This window comes from Neovison vison, chromosome 6 (genome assembly GCF_020171115.1).
Source record: "Neovison vison isolate M4711 chromosome 6, ASM_NN_V1, whole genome shotgun sequence".
NCBI lineage: Eukaryota > Metazoa > Chordata > Mammalia > Carnivora > Mustelidae > Neogale > Neogale vison.
Window position 1 is genome coordinate 49,661,973 of NC_058096.1, and position 19,302 is coordinate 49,681,274.

The 19,302-nt window shown below is 40.5% G+C and overlaps 2 protein-coding genes across 2 annotated transcripts in view; one reads left to right on the plus strand and one right to left on the minus strand.

Annotated features, from left to right (window-relative positions):
* Positions 1-345: 345 nt before the first annotated feature.
* Positions 346-5,491, minus strand: RPL24 (ribosomal protein L24). The gene is made up of 6 exons (XM_044251279.1): positions 5,408-5,491; positions 5,208-5,283; positions 4,572-4,682; positions 2,324-2,460; positions 1,845-1,908; positions 346-465 (listed from the first exon to the last, which is right to left on the minus strand). Exons 1-6 carry the CDS (start codon positions 5,410-5,412, stop codon positions 385-387), a joined length of 474 nt encoding a protein of 157 aa, XP_044107214.1. The 5' UTR covers positions 5,413-5,491; the 3' UTR covers positions 346-384.
* Positions 5,492-5,593: 102 nt separating this feature from the next.
* CEP97 (centrosomal protein 97) overlaps positions 5,594-19,302 on the plus strand; it is a 46,837-nt gene continuing 33,128 nt past the window's right edge. The window contains exon 1 of the mRNA XM_044251278.1: positions 5,594-5,731. The gene's annotated coding sequence lies outside the window, so the exon portion shown is untranslated. The remainder of the gene's footprint in view (positions 5,732-19,302) is intronic.

The following is a 19,302-nucleotide window of genomic DNA, read 5'->3' on the forward strand; positions in this document are numbered from 1 at the left end:
TAACTATGGTTCTAATTCCCAGCTCAACAAACTATCTTGGGAAGTTGTTAAGGTTATTCTACTCATATGCTAATGAAATTGTACTCTTCATTTAAGCTTATTTTCTGGAAGCAAGAGATTAATAGTACAGTTGAAGTTTTAACCACTTCTAACTCAGCTATCAACTAATGGTAAGAGATGAAATACCAGTGAACACAAGGCAAGCCCAATACAAAAATGTGTCTGCTATGAAAAAGGGTACTCAATAAGAAAATAATTAAAAAGATTAGTTCGACTATTAAATGTAGGCCCAATACATTCCCTTTTCAGAGTAAAAAAAAAAAAAAAAAAAAAAACACAATATAATTATAGTCAGATGTTTATTTAAAAATCTGATCCACCAACTCAGCGTTTTCCACCAACTCGGGGTGCAGAAACCTTCACAGGCTTCACAATCTTTTGCTTAGGTGCTGCCTTCGTGGGAGCCTGTAAAAAGATAACATGTGGCATTATTCCATGCAACTCTTTATTATTATTTTTTTAATATTTTACTTATTTGACAGAGAGGGAGAGAGATCACAAGCAGGCAGGGGCGGGAGGAAGCAGGCTCCCTGCTGAGCAGAAAGCCCGATGAGGTGCTCAATTCCAGGACCCTGGGATCATGACCTGAGCCTAAGGCATAGCCTTACCCACTGAGCCACCCAGGTGCCCTCCATGCAACTTTTTAAAATCACCTTTCTCCTGTCCAGATTCTCTATGTATTCTAGATTTCCCTTATTATTTAACTACATTCCCAATATTCTTAAGAGTCACCCTTCTCCTTCAAGAGTGAGTCTCAATTATATGGTTTTGCTTACTTGTAGAGCGTATAAAACAGAGGACATGGGGAGACAGAGAGAACTGAGGTGGGGGAAATTGGAGGGGGAGATGAACCATGAGACACTGTGGACTCTGAGAAACAAACTGAGTGTTTTGGAGGGGAGGAGAGTGGGGTGTTGGGTGAGCCTGGTGGTTGGGTATTATGGAGGGCACATATTGCATGGAGCACTGGGTGTGATGCATAAACAATGAATGCTAGAACACTGAATTAAAAAAAAAAAAAAAAGGTCACCCTCCTCCTGAGAAGTCAAAAGCCCACTTCTATGTATGTAAATGAAAAAATATATATATCATCACAGACAGGAGGGATTAAGTGAGGAGATATGTGTGGGACCGTGAACTGTGTCCTCAGAACAGAAAAAGGACACTCTTAGTCACCTGAGACCAATGGCTGTGAAAATTTTACTATGGTTATCTAAACTGATAACACGGAGAAAAGCTGGGCCAACCCGGTACAGTTACTGAAAACTTTAAAAACAAAAGCCACCTTTATTTTTCCCTTCCCCAATTTTTGTCTGGAAAAGGACCTCTGAAATCTCCCACCCAGAAACCAGTTATGGGGGCACCTGGGTGGCTCAGTGGGTTAAAGCCTCTGCCTTTGGCTCAGGTCATGATCCCAGGGTCCTGGGATCAAGCCCCACATCTGGCTCTCTGTTCCACGGGGAGCCTGCTTCCTCCTCTCTCTCTCTGCCTACCTGTGATCTCTGTCAAATAAATAAATAAAAATATTAAAAAAAACAACCGGTTATAAACATCGTTTGCATTGAAGCCTTGTGCTGAATTCCTTAAAAACTTGAAGCTTTTATAATCAGAATTTGAATTAGAAGTAAATTTTCCTGTTATTTATTATTTTTTAAAGTAATCTCTATACCCAACATAGGGCTTGAGTTAACTATCCCAAGGTCAAGGGTCACATGCTACATGTGAGCTAGCCAGGGCCCCTCCTGTTACTTTAAATAAGAAATCCAAGACAATTTCATAATTACCTTAGCAGCAGCCATTGCTGTCTTTTTAGATGCTTGCTTAGCCTTTTTTGCTTCCTTGGCAGCCCTGTGGAGTTAAAAATAAGGTAATGTGTTTTACTCCTTAAAGAGTACAGTTTATTAACAAGGGGCTAGAGTGTTTTGGGAAAGAATTATCATATTCCTTCCCCATCTGCAATTATTTGTAGGATAAATCCAAAGAGTTTGTCAATAAATGTCATTAACCACCAAGTCAGCTTAACAGAGATTATCAACTGTGCAGTAGCTTTAACTGCATAAAAAATTTCAACAAGTCATTAAGTATATACTACATTATAAACTTCTGCATTATTAAACTTTAGTATTTATGACTGGCAATTTCTATACAGATGCAAGTATCAAAACACAAAATAACATAAATTAAGATTCTAATGTCTATAAATCTGAACATAACCTATAATCCATCCCAACAGCTTAAGTCCTTGTAATAAAGGCTTCCTCACCTAATGGCCTGTTCTCGTTGTGCCTTCCTAACTTCAGGTTTCTGATTCCTCTTGGCCATTATATCAGCAAGAGATGCACCAGTGATGGCCCTCTGGAATTTGACTGCACGGCGGGTTCTTTTCTTTTGAATTTCTTCCTACAAAACAAAAAAATGGAGTGTACTTATGAATCTTGCTTCATGAACACGGGGGAAACAAAATCTTAAGATTTGTATTTATCTGTCTTAGTGAGCTTGGGCTACTATAACAAAGTACCAGACCGAGCACCTGATAAACAATTTTTTTTAAGGTAAGAACACTATTCCCATTCCTGAGGGCAGAGCATCCTAAAGGTCTCACCTCTTAGTATCATCACTCTGGGAGTTAGATTTCAACATATGAATTTAAAGGGTATATATACATTCAGAACACAGCAATATTCAACAAAAATAATTCATGCAATCATTTGAAAAGAAATTATATAAAGAATATATAAAAAATACTACAACAGGCAGATAAACTTTCCAATTATAATTAGTTCAATAATCTCTCACAAATCCTGGCCATTTTTTACTACTTTAAAAAGACAAAAGTAAAACCGATGAAGTTGACTGGATGGTACTTCCAAAGTTTTTTTTTTTCTTCAAGATTTATTTATTTAGGAGAAAGAGGGGGGAGCATGTGTGTGCAAGTGAAGAGGGGCAGAAGCGGAGGGATAAAGAATCCCAAGCAGAGTCTGCACTTGGAGCCCAGTCGGGCTCAATTCCACAACCATGAGACCATGACCTGAGTGGGAAGCAGGAGTCAAGACGATTTACCGACTGAGCCACTTCAAAAGTGATTTCAGTAAGACTGTTTATGGTGAACAATTTACTTCTGGAAAAAAAAGAAAACTATCAAACCTCAACTCAACTATTTTATTTTTACCTGAAGTACTGTCACTGGAAGAAAGTCAACTGGAAAATGACTTATTACAAGAAACCTACCAAGTATTATGGGATGTCCAGGAATCAAGACAGTAAAATTCCAACTTTTGCTAATAAAAGATACATAACATTAACCATCTTAAAGCATCTGTACGTGTGTAACTCAGCGGCATTAAGTACATTCACAATGCTGTGTGTAACTACCACCACTGTCCATTTCTGGAACTTCATTCCGAACTCTACATCCATTAAATAGCCCTCCACCATTCCTCCCTTCCTCTGCCCAGCCTCTGGTAACCTCTACTTTGTCTTTTTGAATCTGCCACTATGGGTACCCCATAAAGGTGGAATCATATGTTATTTGTTCTTCTGTATCTGGCTTATTTCATTTAGCATAATGTATTAAAGGTTAATCCATATTGGCTAGTTACCAGCTTTTTAAGGCCGAGTAATACTCCACCATATGTATGTAACATTTTGTTATCCATTCACCCGCTTATGGGCCATTTCCATCCTTTGGCTATTGTGATTAAGAGTGCTATGAACATTGGCAAAGAAATGATCTGTATTAAGTTCCTGCTTAACAGTTTTCTTGGGTATATTTCTAGAAGTGGGGTTGCTGGATATAGTTCCATTTAACTTTTTGAGAAACTGAAATTATCTGCACAGTGCTTGTACCATCTCAAATTCAGCAATGCACAAAAGTTCTATTTTTCCCACATCCTCAGCAACACTGGTAATCCCCACCCCTTTACTGGATAAGGACTGTCCTAATGGATGTGTCAAATCTACTTTTAAATTAGAAATGTTTTCTTCCTCTGAACTCCCACAATATCTGTGCTGTCTTTCACCCAGGAGGTGTTCACCAAAATATCCCAAGCCTCCCGAATACTAACCCCACTGCCATGGCGGGTTTTTTTCCTCAAAAATCTCCAACAAGCTAAAGAGCACTTCAAAATACATTCAGTCTTGAGAACAAACTAATATGCTACAAGATTCCACTGATACCCACTAGGACTAATCCTACAAACATATTCAAAACCAAGTTGCCATACTATTTAATTTCTACCCACTGGAACCCCTTAGTTACCTCCACGGTGCCTTATAACTCAAGTATGCATAAATGACATTTATCGGACTCTGGCAAGGGGATGCTTTCAAATTTCAATTCAACATTCCTGTGAGCCTGTGATGTATAAGGAGATTTTTTTTATCACTCGTGCTTTATTTACAGGGTTAAGGGCCCTTTCCCAGACTGTCTCATTTAGGACAATTTCACAGAGCAGCAACTGATGCTTAGTTTAAACTTCAGAGCCCCCAAGATCGAACTGCACTGTACTTACCGATTGTCCCTTTTTGTGCTTTCTTCTGTAGAGGACAGTCCAGTTTATCTGTCGAGGATTCCTCTTGGAAAGGAATGCGGACTCGCATTTTGCGTTAAGAAACTGGAAAACCTGGAGAAAAGGAGTTCAAAGAAGTCACCTCCTCAACTAAGCAACGCAGGAGGCTGAGCTTGGAACTCTCAATACTCTAGTTCTGTCCCCTCATTTGTCCCACAGAGACCAACAGGCCTGGGTCACACAACTTGGGGTGGCACCGCGAAGGCTCTGGGGTTTGTCCTGTCTAACCGAAGCTCACACCGCAGGAGAGGGCGGGGTATCAAATTCCAGGAGGCACCTAGCTCCGGTGCCTACCGGCAATAGAGGGACATGGTCCCCCTAAAATAGCCACATACTTCGGTTGCCCATTTCCCGGACATCTGAGTTACCCAAACTCCTCATTTCCGACCTCACCCTAGATCAAACCTCAAGAATGGATCACTTAGAGGCTTCTGATCCTAACAACCACTGCCCACACGGTCCCGGAAACAAGCCTTTCAGGGACCGAGAACGACGCGGTAAATGAACACGCTCAGACCGAATTAGACCGGTCTCTCCTCTTAAGAGCACAAGCTGCGTTTGAGCGACGTGGCCTTTCACCTTCCCGTCGGTCCTGGCGTAGCGCCTGCCATGTCCGGGGTAAATCTTGTACCCACTGAAACTGCACAGCTCGACCCTGTAACAAAAAGCGAAAGCCCATTAGGGAGGGTGTCTACGGCAAGGAAAAGCCAAGCCCAGAACGCGGGAGAGGAGCTATGCCCGCGGATGGAAGCGGATTGGGGTCCCAAGCTCTTGCTCACTTCATAGCTGCGGCAGCCACGAAGAAGGAAAGATGGTGAAAAGAAGGAGAGGATCATGGGAAGAAGCCTTATAAGGCAGTAGGGCAATCTCCTCCCCCAAGTCCCTTCGCTAACCCCGGCGCTCAGTGATGACGTCTATCACCGCCGCTTCTTTCCTCTGGAAGCCGTGCCTGTTCTCGGAGCGAGAGGAGGGTCGACGGTCACTTAGGCTGGTGGTGGTTTTCTGAGTCATTCTCTCTCCCACGGCCAAGTGTCCTAGAGCCATCGTCCTGCAGCACGGAATGTGAACTCCATAGTTTAGTGATCTGCAGACAATACCCACAGGTAAACTTAAAGTCACATTTTGCCTTCCATGTTGGCCCATTTCCACAACCAACACAATTAAATTTTATCGTTTCACTTTTGGAAAATAGTAATGACATCTGAACTGTCTCCCACGCCTTGCTAATCGAATTGTACATGACGGCGCCTTGCATTAATTATGATTAACATTCACTGAATTCTCTTTCTGTGCCAGGAATTATGCCAAATAATTTTCATTAGTTTATTCAGGTTACAAAACCCCTATTAAGTAACCGCTGAAACACTGCAAAATGACAGCTGCCTGTCTGGGAAAAGGTAGATTTCAACTTCTGCATACTGCAGTCCAGGGACTGGTGGGTCTTTGCAGAGAAGGGCAAAGCTTTTGTCTGGAGACCTGGAAAAGGGAGCTCTGGCCAAGCGCAGGAGGGCCAATGCTTCTATTGCTTGAGCCCTTAAGAGACGCTAGAAACAAGCGTGTTGGGAAGTGGCAAGAGATAATTCTTGAATTGTGTTTGGGAGTATTTGACTAGGAAACCAAATATAAGGATTGACTGATGCTGCCTATATAAGCTGCTTACTCTAAAAAGGTAGTTAAAAAGGTTTGAAAAGTCCAGTAACGTGGCCGACTGATATTAAGAAAGCTGTAGAGTTATGTTGGACCAGTCTCAAGAACAAGTTAATGGACACCTGGCTGGTTCAGTCAGTGGAGCGTGCGACTCTTGATCTTGGGATTGTGAGTTTGAACTCCACCTTGGCTGAAAAATAAAATTTAAAAAATGAATTAATAGAGATCAGCATGGAATTGAAAAGAGAAGAGGAGGAATTTGACAGTCTGACCAGCTCTGACCAGCTTTTCAGAATACCTAGTATACTTGGAAGACATTCTCCAAATAGACTGTAGGCAGATGGATGCCTCAGGCTTCCATGGCTTGATGAACTTAGTCATCTGACATTCATATAGTTCTCTTGGTTTTAAATCACGCTGATTAATGTTTGATCACTAAAGAAAAAGAAAGAGAGAGAGAGAGAGAGAAGAAAACCACCTGGCTTCTACAAGCTCCAAGCCCAGCTGGATATGAGTAGAGGATGGAGCCCAGATGTACAAGCAGGAATTTGTCCACAGAACCCCAGAATTTATAGTACCTTCCCAAGCATTTTAGGAAGATTTTATTTTACTGGTCTTCAAAATTCAGTTTGGCCTGAGTAGCTCTGTGGAGGAAAAGCAGAAAACTAGATCTTGGGGATTTTAGTTCGTTCTTTTTACTCTTTCTTGGAGGGCATTCTTGGGTTGGCAATTCAGGGTTCTTTGTAACACATTGTGTTTATCACACCCTAAATTGTGCTCAAATACTCTTAGAATAGGAAGAGGGTATACAAAAGCCCCTAAAAGTATTTTATATAGTATAAGACAGCTTCCAACACCATCCATAAATTTTTGGTTACTTTATCCTTACATTCTCTTTCATTATTTTATTTTTAAAAAGATTTTATTTATTTATTTGACAGGGAGATCACAAGTAGGCAGAGAGGCAGACAGAGAGAGAGGGGGACACAGGCTCCCCACTGAGCAGAGAGCCCAGTGTGGGGCTCTATCCCGGTGCGGGGCTCAATCCCAGGACCCCTAGATCATGACCTGAGCCAAAGACAGAGGCTTAACCCACTGAGCCATCCAGGAGCCCCTTCTTTTATTTTTTTATTTGGAGCCTAACACAGGCCTTGAACTTACAACCCTGAGATCAAGACCTGAGCTGAGACCAAGAGTTGGGCACTTAAGCAGTTGAGTCACTCAGGCACCCCACCTTACATTCTCTTTTATAGGCAAAAGGCTCAGCTGTCCTTTCTTCTCATTTATTTCCTTATGGAGCAATACTGAACCAAAGTTGGCCTTCTTTTCCGCCTCTTAAAGTTCCTGAGAAAAGATCATTCTTCTGTTCATCACTTCTTCACCTCTTACATATACTTACTTGCTGTATTAGTTTTCTGTGGTCACTATAACAAATTAACCACAAACTTGGTAATTTAAAAGTTCAGAAATACATTCTTTTGGTTCTGCAGGCCAGAAGTCTAACATGAATAACATTGGGCTGAAATCAACATATCCTTGCTCCAGACTCTGGAAGCGTAGGGACAGAACATGTTCCTTGCTCTTATGTTTCCACTCAGATAAACTGTCTTGAATTCCTATCCCAGAGAAATGATGAGATCATAAATGCTTGCTGTTTTAAACCATTATGTTTAGGAGTTGACATAGCAATGGATAGTTAATAGAGGAGGTAAGGAAATTGTGAAGATGGGAACTTAATGAATAATGATATCATTTGTCTAAAGGACAGATTAAAGAAAGGAGCATGTTTGTGAGGTAAAGGGTCGATTTTGCAAAGTCAGAGCTCAAGATGCCTATAGTACATTAAGGTGGAGCTGTGTTTTAGGAAGTTAAACAAATTCAAAGGAGTGTTTGTAATATGATATATTTTAAGAGTAATGGACATACAGGTGATAGAATGTATGGTGATATCACCTAGTATTACAGGCTGCCGTCTTTGGAAGCATTTCTTGAGACTGTGTTTAGGATGTAAGATGTTTATTAGGGATCAAGTCCTGTGAAAGGAGAGGGGAGAAAGCAATATGTGGCAGAAGTTAAATAAATTACTGGCCCAACCAAACCTCAGTCAACCCCAGCGGGAGCTCTGGAACAGTTATTGCCTGAGAATTCCATGTTTGATGAAATAATCAACTCTGTTTATACTCCCACGTTGTCACCAGATGTGTGTTCCCCCAGAGAGATCATGACCCTAGTAAAGTGTTCTTAGTAGCTGAGCCAGATCCTACTGATAGGTGGGGATACCAGTGACAATGATCAATGTCTACTGTTTGACACCAAGCCCTTGCTCGTAGAGGGATCTGGACATTGCATCTCTGTGTCTACCACCCCCAGAAAGAGCGACTAGAGCGAATCAGCAAAAAAGAATCCAGAAATACAGTATTTAAGGGATAGGGGAATGGAGCGAGAATCATCTGAAGAAGGCTGAAGAGATGAGGTTAAAGGAGATAGAGTCCATGACAGTCATTTCAGAGAAGCCTATGGAAGTTTCAACAGTGCTAAAAGCCTCATAAAGTTCCAGTAAGACAGAAACAGGAATGTAAACATGAATGCCTTTGGAACGACTCAGCTCCATTTTTAGTGTTTCCCCCCATAGCATTCTCTTCACAGGTGTGGGAGGGATATACCTTTTTAGAATCTGGAGCAATACTGAACCAAAGTAGAATCTATCACCATAGTTCCTGGAAGGCTGGTCAATCTGAAGATTCTCAGGCATTGACTTCATGAAATGAATGCTTAGTAACTTGATTAGAAAATTAGTAGGTTTATGGGATGCCTGGGTGGCTCAGTTGGTTAAGCAGCTGCCTTCGGCTCAGGTCATGATCCCAGCGTCCTGGGATCAAGTCCCACATCGGGCTCCTTGCTCGGCAGGGAGCCTGCTTCTCCCTCTGCCTCTGCCTGCCTCTCTTTCTGCCTGTGCTCGCTCTCCCTCCCTCTCTCTCTGACAAATAAATAAATAAAATCTTAAAAAAAAAATTAGTAGGTTTAAAAACCATATGGCATTAAAAACTATGAAGCTTTCTTTAAAATTATGAAGCATTAATGGGGTGCATAGCTGGTTCAGTTGGTAGAACAGACAATTCTTGATCTTGGGATCATGGATTTGAGCCCTACGTTGGGTATAGAGATTACTTAAAAAATAAAATTACGAAGTATTATTAAAATTAAAAATTATGAAGTACCCTTTAAAATCTAAATCTAATCAAGTCTTCATATATCTAGCTACTAATTCTATGATATACAGGGGACAGGAACTTGTGAAACAATTCCACAGGGATGCAATTGGCATCTGCAGGATGACTTAAATTTTTCAACAATATGTGAATTGAAAGGAAAAAGAGAGATTAGAGCCTATGGACAGGACTACCTGCACAAATAATTTTCAGGACCCAGTGAAAATGAAAGTTGGACCCCCTTTTTCAAATAGAAGGATACAGATATAAAATATTAAGCTATTTCCTTTCTTCAGTAATCTATCTCTTGATGTTTTATGCTGTTTTCTCATTTGCTATTTAATGTCTTTGCCTTGCCTGTGTTTCCTCAGGCAAGGACATTCTCTAGAGTAGTGTAGCCCCTCACAGGTGCCCAGGGACCTGCCTTGTGACTTGATGCATGTACTGGAACACACGAGGCCCAGCCAGCTCTTTGGTTGCCCTTACTGTGAGGTCTGGACCAACATGTTATGTGCTGCAACGCAGGGCTTGGGTAGTGAGGGAGGCACTGTCAAGCTGGCCATCTCCTTACACTGTATTCCTGGCCTAACTCACAGTGAATGGGCAATCCCCTGGGATGTGTTGTGTACCTGGGTCCTGGATGCGAGTGGGCATCAAGCTGCTTGCTGAATGAAGGCCATTAGGCTTGCTTTGGTGAGTGTGGTGCTGGGAGTCAGTGTGAAAGTGAGGAAGCAGCAGGAAGTGAACCTGCCTGTGAGCTGAGGCTCCAAACCCCAGGCATATGCCCTATTATTCCCATTGCACTTCACTTACAGAACACAAATTCAAAGATACAATTACCACTATCCAAGACAGCAAATGCAAGGCATTAAACCCCAGGTGCGGGATGCTCTTGAGTGTCAGGCCCCGTTCAGTTGCATTGGTTGCACAACTTGAAGTTGGTTCTACCTATAGATTAAAATAAATTTTATTTTATTTATTTTTTATTTATTGTTTTTAAAAATTTTATTCATTTATTTGAGAGAGAGAAAGAGAGAGTATAAGAGGGGATAGGGTCGGAAGGAGAAGCAGGGATCCTGATGTGGGGATCAATCCCTGGACTCTGGGATTATGACCTGAGCTGAAGGCAGCTGCCCAATGGACTGAGCCACTCAGGCACCCTGAGAAATTTTTAAGAAGTATTTTATGGGGCAAAGGGAGAAGCAGGCTCCCTGCTCCATCCCAGGATTCTGGGATCATGATTTGAGCTGAAGGCAGACACTTAACCAACTGAGCCACCCAGGTGCCCAGATTAAAAGAAATTTAAGAATTTCTCCAACCAATTGCAATGTATGGGTCTTATTTGAGGCCTGATTTGAACAAACATGCTGGACATACCATGGGGGTAATTTGAATATTGATTTGGATTTTTTTTTTTAAAGATTTTATTTATTTATTTGACAGAGAGAGATTACAAGTAGGCAGAGAGGCAGGCAGAGAGAGAGAGGAGGAAGCAGGCTCCCTGCTGAGCAGAGAGCCGGATGTGGGACTCGATCCCAGGACCCTGAGATCATGACCTGAGCCGAAGGCAGCGGCTCAACCCACTGAGCCACCCAGGCGCCCCTTGATTTGGATTTTTGATGATATTAAAATGTACTGTTAGTTCTTTAGGTATTCTAATTTTACTGTGATCATGTTCAATTTTAAAAAGTGTTCTTATATTTTCAGGTACAAACTAAATATTTACAGATGAAATAGCATGATGTTTGAGATTTGTCTTAAAATGAGAGAGCAGGGGTGCCTGGGTGGCTTGGTGAGTTAAGCCTCTGCCTTTGGCTCAGGTCATGATCTCAGGGTTCTGGGATCAAGCCCTGCATCACATCGCATAGAGCTCTCTGCTCAGTGGGGAGCCTGCTTCCCCCTCTCTCTTTGCCTGCCTCTCTGCCTACTTGTGATCTCTGTCACATAAATAAAATCTTAAAAAAAAAAAAATGAGAGAGTAGCCACTGGGTAAGGGCATGGATGAAAAAATGACCAAGACTGGATAAGAGTTGAAGCTGGTATTGGGTAGCAGAGTTCTTAAAACAGTTTCTACATTGTTATGTATTCTTTTATTATTTATTATTATTTTTTATTTTTTATTTATTTTTTAAGATTTTATTTATTTACCAGACAGAGCGCACAAGCAGCGGAACTTCAGGCAGAGGGAGAAGCAGGCTCCCCACTGAGCAGGGAGCCCAAGATCTTGACCGGAGCTGAGGGCAGCCCAGCCCCTTAACCGAACCACCCAGGCCCCTGACTCTTTAAAATACTTTTCTGTAATAAAAAGTTTCAAAAAATTATAATGTGCTTTGGGATAGAAAGATTTAAGTCCCACAATTCAATCCTGGAAAATAGGAAGTGTAAGCACCGTTTGTATTATCCTGTAATTTAATTTTTTTTTTTAAATTAAAAAATACTTTAGGGGAACCTGCTGGCTCAGTTTGGAAGAGCCCATGACTTTTAATCTCAGGGTCATGACCTTGAGCCCCACATTGGGTATAGAGATTATGTAAATAAATAAAACTTCAAAAATACAGGGGTACCTGGTTGGCTCAGTCATGTAAGTGTCTGTCTTCAGCTCGAGTCATCGAGTCATGATCCCAGGGTCCTGGGATCGAGCTCCACAATGGGTTCTCTGCTCAGTAGGGAGTCTGCTTCTCCTTCTCCCTACAGCTCTGCCTGCCTGTGCTTTCACTCTCTCTGTCAAGTAAATAAATATAATCTTAAAAACAAAACAAAATTTTAAAGATAAGGGGCGTCTGGGTGGTTCAGTCAGTTAAGCATCTGACTCTTGGCTTCCACTTAGGTCATGATCTCAGAGTCATGGGATTAAGCCCATAGTTGGGCTCCAAACTCAGTGGAAATGCTCCTGAGAGTCTCTCCCTCTCTGTCTGCCCCCCCTCGCCCCCTGTGTACCCTCTCTCTCAAAAGATAAATCTTGTAAAAAAAACTTAAATACTTTATACAAGAACAGCAGCTGTATTCATAATAAATACAGGAAAACATAGGAAACAATAGAGTGTCCCATCAGTAAGTAAACACATAAGCAAACTATAATATATATTTATACAATGGACTACTACACAGAAATAAAATGGAATTAACTTTTGATTTACACATCAATATATGAGTACCAAAAACATTATGCTTAGTAGAAGTAGCCTTACCAAAAAAAAAAAAATCTTACTGTATGATTTTATATATATTGAGTTCTACACTGTGCAAAACTAAATTTTGATGGGAAAAAAATCACAATAGTGGTTGCTTCTGGGTGAGAAGAGAAGGACTGAGTGGGAAGTATACAAGCGAACTTTCTGTGTAATGTTCTATATTTGTATAGATTTTGGGTTAACTACACAGTTTGTCAAAACTCAGAGAGTGTTTAGCGGTGCCTAAGTGGCCCAGTTGGTCTCAGGTCATGATATCAGGGTGATGGGATCAAGCCCTCCTGCCCCTCTCCCCCTGCCACCACCCTGCATCAGCGCCCCACTCAGCACCAGAGTCTGCTTGTCCCTCTCCCTCTGCTCTTCTCCCTACTCAAATAAATAAATAAAATCCTAAAAAAAACCAAAAAAACAAAAACCACCTCAGGAAATATTCATTAAGATTTGAGCATTTCGGGACGCCTGGGTGGCTCAGTTGGTTAAGCAGCTGCCTTCGGCTCAGGTCATGATCCCAGCGTCTTGGGATCGAGTCCCATATCAGGCTCCTTGCTCCGCAGAGCCTGCTTCTCCCTCTGACTCTGCCTTTCACTCTGTCTGCCTGTGCTCACTCTCCCTCGTGCTCTCTCTCTCTGACAAATAAATAAATAAATAAAATCTTTTTTTTTTTTTTTAAGATTTTATTTATTTATTTGACAGAGAGAAATCACAAGTAGATGGAGAGGCAGGCAGAGAGAGAGAGAGAAGCAGGCTCCCTGCTGAGCAGAGAGCCCGATGCGGGACTCGATCCCAGGACCCTGAGATCATGACCTGAGCCGAAGGCAGCGGCTTAACCCACTGAGCCACCCAGGCGCCCCATAAATAAAATCTTTAAAAAAAAAAAAAAAAGATTTGAGCATTTCATTGTATGTAGCTGTTACTTTAAAAGAAAGGAAACTAGGTACATATTGAGTACTAAATACTGGCTTAAGTAAATGGGGGGAGTGTACTGAAATGTCAACAAACTGGATGAAGGGATGCATAAATGGATAGATGTGTTATAAAACAAACATGATAAAATGTTGATAAAAGAATCAAAGTAGTGGGGCGCCTGGGTGGCTCAATGGGTTAAGCTGCTGCCTTCGGCTTGGGTCATGATCTCGGTCCTGGGATCGAGCCCCACATCGGGCTCTCTGCTCAGCAGGGAACCTGCTTCCTCCTCTCTCTCTGCCTGCCTCTCTGCCTGCTTGTCATCTCTCTCTGTCAAATAAATAAATAAAATCTTTAAAAAAAAAAGAATCAAAGTAGTGAGTTCATGAGTGCTCACTATAGAATTCTTTCAGATTTTCTATATATTGGAAATTTTTCATAATAAGATGTTGGAAAATAATTAAAGGGAGCCATCTTCAGGAAGAAGCTGGTATTACCAGTTGGCTCAAAAATTTAAGAGTAGAGGTGTTTGTATAGTTCAGTATGTATGTAGTAACTGATTACTATTTTCATATATTCTGTTTTTTAAAAAGATTTTATTTATTTATTTGATACATAGAGAGACCGTGAGAGAGGAAACACAAGCAGGGGGAGTGAGAGAGAGGGAGAAGCAGGCCTCCCGCTGATCAGGGAGCAGGATGTGGGGCTCAATTCCGACCTTGGGATCATGACCTGAGCCCATGGCAGATGCGTAACAACTGAGCCACTCAGGTACCACTAGTTCTTTTGGTTCTTACTCATCTACTCAAGCTATTTTCTTTGGCTGGAAATCTTTCCTCTCTTTCACTGGCTAACTTCCTATTCAGAGTTTAGTTCATCTAAAACAGAGATCTGCAAATAGTAAATATTTTAGGCTTTGTGGTCTAATAGGCAAGATTGAGGACATTATGTAGGTATATAATGAGAAAAAAATGTTCACAGTATTTTCTTTGATGAAATTTAAATATAATCACAGTATTGAGTATGAGTTTTTATACAACAGGTCTACTAAAGAGAAAAATGAAATTATTTTTGGGAGAGGTGGAGGATGGACACTTCTCTCTCTTTTTAAAAGATTTTATTTATTTACTTGAGAGAGAGAAAGAGAGAGTGTGTATGAGTGGGAGAGAGAGGGAGAGAGAGAAGCTGACTCTTCTCCCAGCAAGGAGCCCGATGTGGGACTCAATCCCAGGACCTGGAGATCATGACCTGAGGTGAAGGTAGCCACCCAAGTGACTAAGCCACCTAGGTGCCCCTAGACATTTCTCCGAATTAGGGTCCAAAGTTTTTCCCTACCACCAAAATCAATTACTAGTGTTTGTTTGCTTATCCTGACATGTAATGATGTTTTACATATTTCATCTTTGAAAAATATGTTTTCACCCAGATAAATACTGCTAAATATTGATATCAGTCCATATGATAATTGAGCATGTCAATCTTCCAGAAGGCAGTTATAGAATTAGATTATTCTTTGGAAATTTTCCTTTTAGCATGATTAATAATTATTTCCAATTGAAAGTTAAATGAAAGCTCAGTTGCACAGTTAAATGGGTCTCGAAATATGGAAATTTCCTTTGTATTTGCTTGGAGGTCTTTCAATACTGCTAAAAATGTAGTTTGAGCTTGAAAGTATAACCATTGCAAATTTGTATGAGAATGGAGATCTTGTTTTTTGTTTTAATTTGTAAAACTTGTTTAAACTTGTTAAAAATACTCTCATAGAAACATCCAAAATAATGTTTGATCACATATCTGGGTACTGTGGCCTAGCCAAATTGACATAAAATTAACTGTCATACCCTCTCATTTAAAAAAAAAAAATGAATCAAGGGGCACCTGGGTGACTCAGTTGGTTGGGGGACCAACTCTTGATTTTAGCTCAGGTCATGACCTCAGGGTCGTGGGACTGAACCCTGCATGGAGCCCCTTATCGGGTTCCAGGTTCTGTACTCAGTGGGGAGTCTGCTTGAGATTCTCTTTCTCCCTCTCCTTCTGCCCTCTATCGCAGGACCCTGAGACCATTACCTGAGCCGAAGGCAGAGGCTTAACCCACTCAGCCACCCAGGCGCCCCTAAATAAATAAATCTTAAAAAAAAATCACAATAAAAAGTTATCAAATGCTGTGTGGTAGGGCAAGTCAGATATTCAGTTGCTAATTCTAACAAGAATTCATAGACTGATAGCAAATGAAGTCCATGAGAACAAATGTAGTTTACTGTTAGCACTACTGGTTCAATAACACATGGTAAATTCAAATGTTTTCCACAAAGTACCTGTTGACTGATAGTACAATGATGTTGCAACCATAGTATATAACACCGTACCTTTTCTTTTTTTTTTTTTTTTAAAGATTATTTATGTATTTATTTGACAGAGAGAGATCACAAGTAGGCAGAGAGGCAGGCAGAGAGAGAGAGAAGAGGAAGCAGTCTCCCTGCTGAGCAGAGAGCCCGATGCGGGACTCGATCCCAGGACCCTGAGATCATGACCTGAGCCGAAGGCAGTGGCTTAACCCACTGAGCCACCCAGGCGCCCAACACCGTACCTTTTCACAGGTGTTTTATTAAGTCTGTTAAGCTGATCCTTTTCCTACTTACTTAAGTTGAAACACATCATAGTTGATTTCACTTCAGGTATAATCAGTTAATGTTTTCTCAACTTCTTTATGAATATTCTCACCTGTTTCATGCAGCCTATTCTTAGAGGCTATTCATCAGTCATTTCAAACGTTGACTTTCTGAACAAACAGGCACAAATAAGCTGTATCAGTAACACCTGTACATTTATTAAGAGCCGTGGAAAACATTCAAAATAATTTTCCTTCACTAAATAATTTAAATTGACTATCAGTGCTGTGCCCAGAGCTTTAACACCTAAAGCAGCTGTTCTTACCTAAAGGCTAATGGTCTTAAACCAGTTTATTTTTTTCTGGATACATTTTATAAAAAAAATTTATTTATATGACAGAGAGAGATCACAAGTAGGCAAAGAGGCTGGCAGACAGAGAGAGAGGGAAGCAGGCTCCTGCTGAGCAGAGAGCCTGATGTGGGACTTGATCCCAGGACCCTGAGATCATGACCTGAGTGGAAGGCAGAGGCTTCACCCACTGGGCCACCCAGGCACCCTCTGAATACATTGCTTAAGTGACTGCAGTCAAACATCATTTAATTAACAGACCAAAAGTAATGACTTTCCTTGCTTGGCTAAAAAATGAGCCACTTGAAAGCTTACTTTGGTAGCAGCTTCCTTTCTTCTTTTCTTCTTTGAAAAAATTTTACTATGATGCGATATCTGTTAAATTTTTCTAACTTTTCTGATTGATTGCTGTGATTTGGGACTATTGTGATGGCTGGTTAGTATGGTAAGGTAGACATATATTGTATTCTTTAAGCCCAGATAATGGTTATGGCATAATAAACATAATGCTTTGCAATCTAATTTGATAAAATAATCACATTTCACTGTATCTTGAAGATGGAATGTCTTAAGTCTACTTTTTTCTTTTTTTATTTTGCTTGACAGGTATATGTTAGTAATAAAAAAATAAAATGTCACAGTGTGGTGATATGCATGCACTTGAAATGGTGTTAAGTAAAAATATATTTTGGTGATTTGTAGTATGTAGCAGCAGTCTGAAGTGATAAGAATGACACATATGGTGTCAATTATGAATACTCTGTTGTTCTGTAAAGCAGCCATAGACAGTAGGTAAATAAGTATGGCTGTATTCCAAAAATATTTTATTTATGGGCACTGAAATTTGAGTTGCATATAATATGTGTCATAAATTGTTACTATTCTTTTGTTTTTTTTCCAGCCACATAAAATGTAAAAGCTGTAATCAGCTGTAGATTTCAAAATTTTAAAAGTATAATTTCAGAAGAGAAAAAGCTGACAGATATATTTGCATTCCTCAGCATATCCGTATGCTTTATATATTTATGCTTGATATTATCCTTTCAACTGGTAAAGAAGAAAAAGTAAAAAAATATTTAAAGGGTATGAGATGGCCAAAATTAAATCACAGAGAAATTTTCAAAGCATTTTTTTAAAAGATTTTATTTATTTATTTGACAAAGAGGGAGATCACAAATAGGCAGAGAGGCAAGCAGAGAGAAGGGGAAGCAGGCTCCCTGCTGAGCAGAGAGCCCGATTGTGGGGCTCGATTCCAGGACCCTGAGATCATGACCTGAGCTGAAGGCACAGGCTTAACCCCCACTGAACCACTCAGTTGCCCCTCAAAGCATATTTTTTGAAATTATGTATAGTATATAATCATTTTTATTTTAAAAAAATATGAGAGGCAAGGATCTAGATATAGTCCCACCAATAAGAGATTGAAAAGAAACACACCAACATGTTAACAGTGACTTCTCTCAGTAGGAGCGTTATGGAAACTTTATTTTTTGCTTGCCTATTTTCTAACATTTTTACAATAACATATTTTTAAGAATAAACAGATACATGCTACATTATTTCAAAATAGAAAGTGTATGTTGAAGGGCAAAGAGGACATCTCCAGATATTTAGACTCCTTTGGATATTATTTTTTAAATTAAATTTGTTACATTCTGTGCATAAGCAACTGTGTAGCAAAGCTATTCTAATCATTACTGTAGATGGATCACTTATACCAGCTACATGTTATATGCCATCTATCAGAGGCACATAATTCACCTAAACTCTGAATTTTCTTTCTCTTCAGAGAAGTCTATTCCAAATGGACAAATTTTTCATATCTCTAAGTGATGTCAACAGAGCCCCAAATGAGGTGGACCATCTTATATAATTATAGAATAAAAACTTCAGTATTGAGGAGCCTGGGTGACTCATTCAGCTAGGCATCCAACTCCTGATCTCAACTCAGGTCTTGATCTCAGTGTTGTGAATTCAAGCCCCATGTTGGGCTCTATGCCTCCCCCCCCCCAAAAAAAAAAGATTTCAGTATTTAAAAGCTACTTGGAAGTTGATTATTCCTCTTCCCCTCCCCTCACCCACTCACCCCGTATTACAGGTTCTCCAGAGAAAGAGAACTAATAGTATGTATACACATTTATATATAGGAAGAGATTTATTGTAAGGAATTGGCTCACATGATTATGGAACCTGCCAAGTTCAAAACTAGCAGGGTGGGCTGTTGGAAACCAGCAAGGAGTTAATGTTGCAGTTAAATCCAAAGGCTCTCTGCCACAGAATTCCATGCTATTTGGCAGAGGTGGGTCTTTTGTTCTCTTCATATCTTCAGATGTTGGGATGAGGCCACCCCACACATGGAGGGCATTCTGCTTTACTCAGAGTCTACCAATTTAAATGTAAATCCTACCCAAAAAATACTCTTATAGAAACATCCAAAATAATGTTTGATCACATATCTGGGTACTGTGGCCTAGCCATATTGACATAAAATTAACTGTCATACCCTCTCATTTAAAAAAAAAATGAATCAAGGGGCACCTGGGTGACTCAGTTGGTTGGGGGACCAACTCTTGATTTTAGCTCAGGTCATGACCTCGGGGTTGTGGGACTGAACCCTGCATGGAGCCCCCTATCGGGTTCCAGGTTCTGCACTCAGTGGGGAGTCTGCTTGAGATTCTCTTTCTCCCTCTCCTGCCCCCCACCCGCTCTTGTGCTCACTCTCTCTCAAATTAATTAATTAAAAAAAAAGTGAATCAAGTTGGGGGTGGG